We start from the raw sequence: 4,658 nt of genomic DNA on the forward strand, positions 1-4,658 counted from the left end.
CTGGTTGGACAGGGGTATTTTAGTTGACCAAAAGTAAAACCGGAAAAAAAAAAAAAACACGTGTTACTTGAAATAATACACAATATAAAATATTTTAAAAAAAAAGGAAAAGTAAAAAAAAAAAATTTTTTTTTAATTACTAGAATGTCTTGCTGTAAACGAGTACATTGACATTTAAAAAAAATAAATTGTCCTGGAAAAATATTAGAAATTTTATCAATTTTAAGATTGTGTATAATTGTTACTTGCTTTATCTTGTTTGTTTGTAAAAGTATTTCTAAAATGTTTAAATAAAAATTTTAAATATTTAAAAATATATATTTTTAACTTACGATGTAGATATGGCATAAAAGGATAAATAAATAGACAAATACCGTATTGTCCCGAATATAAGACGATGTTTTTTTCTTGGAAATGCATCTGAAAAAACGCGGTGGTCTTATATTCGGGGTCTAGACTTTGACGTGTCAATAATACACCCACAACAATAGGTGGCGCCAAATACGCATAAAACCAGTGTGCCATGAAATACGTAATGTAACGCGTGTTGTAAAGAGAATAAGAAAAGCTTACAGCTGCACGAGTCACGTTAGCCTGATGGGACCAAACTCTCTTTGTGATTTTAAAACGTAAGACAGAACCCAGATTTGAAGACTACAGTAAGATTTAACTTCTACTGTTAATAAGATTGTGGTAGGCTACTATTAGTTGGATAGCCTAAATGTGCTAATTCAGACGGGCTACCTGTTGTTTTTGTTTTAATGGTATATTTAAAAAGTGTATATTTTTTAAATGTGATTGTTGGTACATTTGACCAGTTTTTACCATACTTTCAAAACAAAAATTAAAATAGGAAAAATATGCAATATGAAAATAATTGAAGACAAAATTTGGTTTTTAAAAAGGTGCATCTGGAAAAGTGGGTCGTCTTATATTCGGGTCAATACCGTACATCAAACTATTAAAACATTAAAATTGAAGTCAGTATATAAAAAAATAAAAACTAATTCAAAATATTAATAAAAACTGCGTCACATGATGTGCAGGTAAACAGATTTTTTTATATATATATATTTTTTAAATATATAATATTTACATCATTACTTTGCAGTTCATTGAAGCATTGATATTAAGACTATTTTAAATGTTATTAATCTTGAGTTTGCCATGAATATAGCCTTTGATGCTGAAATTAAAAACAAAATAGAAAAATTTAAATATAAAAAATATACATTTTATCTAAATCTAAATAAGTGACCCTGCAGCAAGCAAGAACACGGTACAGTGAACCGGGGTCAGAGGTCACGGGTTTAGTGACCGCGAGCATTGTGCAGTTCAGGGTCATTGCGGTTATTTTGATTTCATTTTGTAATTTAGCTTAGTTTGAGGTCATTTTATGCATTATTTATTTAATAGTATCTCTTTTTAGAAGGATTTATTTTCCTAAGTAATCGTGATTTTTATTTGAGCAATCTAATTAGGGTTGGGTACCAATATGGCACCGGTACCCATGTAACCGGTATGTACTAGAACCGAATCCGAACGCAGATTTCGGTGCCGTGCCTGAGCGATCGATTGAAATATTTGTCCTCTGGTTCTCCGAAACGGACGTAAGAAGCATCTTCACCGGCACCGCACGTGAAAAATAATTCCCCGACTGAGAACATGCACGTGAACTCAAGTCGGAAAGCTCTAATAATACAAATCCAACACATCTTTGTAGTAACGAGAGTGTCCATGTTGTTTCAAAAGCAGAACTCGGGAAACGAGAGCATCGAGGAGCGCGTGAATGCAGTAATTACACTTGCTCTGATGGCAGCACCTTCTGTTAATTAAGCTAAACATGCTTAAATTAAAAAGCCTAAAGCTAAACCTCCCTTGTATTCACATTTCTAAACCTGTTGTCCAACACAAGAGAACATTATAACCTTTTTACTCCACAACACCAGTCACATGCTTCCTTCTGTGATCTGACGAGGCTTCTCGTCACAGAATGAGGCAGAAAATGTGTTCCATAGGCTACTTTACAAAGAATACATCGATTAGCAATGGATTATAAATATACTTAATTATTATGAAAATACCAGAGATTGTCGCAGTCGAGTGTTTGTCTTTTTTTTATCATTCGAAATGTTTATATGTTCTGTTTACTCAGTTACAGCTATAATAGCCATGCCTTTGTCCATATAAGGGATTTCCTGGGATGGACCGGAACCGTCCCGCGGCCGGCAAGCGCAGCTTCAGCCGTGAACAGGAGGAGAGGAGTCGGGATCGAGCGATGGTGCGACGCGTCTCCAGCATCACAGACGAGCGAGAACACGGTACAGTGAACCGGGGTCAGAGGTCACGGGTTTAGTGACCGCGAGCATTGTGCAGTTCAGGGTCATTGCGGTTATTTTGATTTCATTTTGTAATTTAGCTTAGTTTGAGGTCATTTTATGCATTATTTATTTAATAGTATCTCTTTTTAGAAGGATTTATTTTCCTAAGTAATCGTGATTTTTATTTGAGCAATCTAATTAGGGTTGGGTACCAATATGGCACCGGTACCCATGTAACCGGTATGTACTAGAACCGAATCCGAACGCAGATTTCGGTGCCGTGCCTGAGCGATCGATTGAAATATTTGTCCTCTGGTTCTCCGAAACGGACGTAAGAAGCATCTTCACCGGCACCGCACGTGAAAAATAATTCCCCGACTGAGAACATGCACGTGAACTCAAGTCGGAAAGCTCTAATAATACAAATCCAACACATCTTTGTAGTAACGCGAGTGTCCATGTTGTTTCAAAAGCAGAACTCGGGAAACGAGAGCATCGAGGAGCGCGTGAATGCAGTAATTACACTTGCTCTGATGGCAGCACCTTCTGTTAATTAAGCTAAACATGCTTAAATTAAAAAGCCTAAAGCTAAACCTCCCTTGTATTCACATTTCTAAACCTGTTGTCCAACACAAGAGAACATTATAACCTTTTTACTCCACAACACCAGTCACATGCTTCCTTCTGTGATCTGACGAGGCTTCTCGTCACAGAACGAGGCAGAAAATGTGTTCCATAGGCTACTTTACAAAGAATACATTGATTAGCAATGGATTATAAATATACTTAATTATTATGAAAATACCAGAGATTGTCGCAGTCGAGTGTTTGTCTTTTTTTTATCATTCGAAATGTTTATATGTTCTGTTTACTCAGTTACAGCTATAATAGCCATGCCTTTGTCCATATAAGGGATTTCCTGGAGGGCCATGAGCTCCGCTACTTCTGTGACTGGATGTGTGGATTTTCTGTGCGAGGGCGCCCTCTGGCGTGCAGTATTTTTAATAAGTATCGCACCATTTAGGCACCGGAACCGTTTAAAAAGTATCGATTTGGCGCCTGTATCGAGAGAGAGAAAAAATGATACCAAACCCTAAATCTAATATCAGTTCTTGATATCAATCCTTTTTTCAGATATTTATTTAATTAAATCATAATCCAAATAGATTTCAGAAAATCAGGACGTCAGTGCCAATACCCAGACCAAAGTTTTTGTTATTATTGCAATATTCATAATATTATTTATTAATATTAATATTGCAATGTTAGTTGGTATCGAGAGAAAAAAAATGATACCCAACCCTAAATCTAATATCAGTTCTTGATATCAATCCTTTCTTCAGATATTTATTTAATTAAATCATAATCCAAATAGATTTCAGAAAATCAGGACGTCAGTGCCAATACCCAGACCAAAGTTTTTGTTATTATTGCAATATTCATAATATTATTTATTAATATTAATATTGCAATGTTAGTTCTGATAGTTTCTTTTATTTATATATATATATATATATATTCATAAAGTTTGTGTGTTTTTGTAATATATATATTTTTTTTTTAATGGAAAAGTTATTTAATTAATTATTAGCTTTTAAGCAACTCCTGCTTTTCCCTCACAAACCCCAGTTTTGCCAAAGCCCAGACCTAAATTTGTGTTGTTATTATTATTGCAATATTATTAATATTATTTATTAGTATTAATATTCCATAGGTTTGTATTACTTATTATTTAAATTATTATAATTTTTATTGTACATTTTTTCAATACTTTTTTATTTATTAATTATTATTGTTGTTATTTTAAAAAATGTTTTCATTGTTTTTAAATATTATTTAAAAATTTTGTTTTTAATTATATAATTAATTATTAACTTTTCATCAACTACTGCATTTCCCTCACGAATCCCAGTTTGGGAAACTGCAAAATTTAAGCCATTCATTTAATTTTATTTGATTGCAATATTAATATTATTATATATTAATATTACCATTAATACTGCAACATTAGTTAATAGTATTATTACAGTATTAGTATAACAAGTTTCTGTCATTGCAATATAATTGAGCATTACTTATTCCTGTTTTTATGTCATGCAGATGGAACAAAACACACACTGATGATATTTTTGACAGGTTTTGTTGTGTGTGTGTTTAATTTTTTAGCAGTGAAGAGAGAAACTGTTCCCACTCCTCCACCTGCTTCCTCCAAACCGGCGCTGACGGAGGACGAGCTGGAGAAGAAATCCACTGCCATCATCGAGGAGTATCTGCACATCAATGACATGAAGGTACACACACACACACTCACACACACACACACACACACACTCACAC

At 33.8% G+C, this 4,658-nt stretch overlaps 1 protein-coding gene across 1 annotated transcript in view; it reads left to right on the forward strand.

Moving 5' to 3' along the window:
• Positions 1–4,658, forward strand: part of LOC107570261 (eukaryotic translation initiation factor 4 gamma 1-like) — a 32,334-nt gene that overhangs the window by 11,797 nt on the left and 15,879 nt on the right. Inside the window, exons 10-11 of the mRNA XM_016256471.1 lie at positions 2,192–2,321; positions 4,488–4,612. Of these exons, the coding sequence (XP_016111957.1) occupies positions 2,192–2,321; positions 4,488–4,612 (255 nt within the window). The remainder of the gene's footprint in view (positions 1–2,191; positions 2,322–4,487; positions 4,613–4,658) is intronic.

The sequence above is a fragment of the Sinocyclocheilus grahami genome, unplaced genomic scaffold, assembly GCF_001515645.1.
Source record: "Sinocyclocheilus grahami isolate Dianchi unplaced genomic scaffold, SAMN03320097.WGS_v1.1 scaffold1435.1, whole genome shotgun sequence".
In the NCBI taxonomy this organism is placed as follows: domain Eukaryota; kingdom Metazoa; phylum Chordata; class Actinopteri; order Cypriniformes; family Cyprinidae; genus Sinocyclocheilus; species Sinocyclocheilus grahami.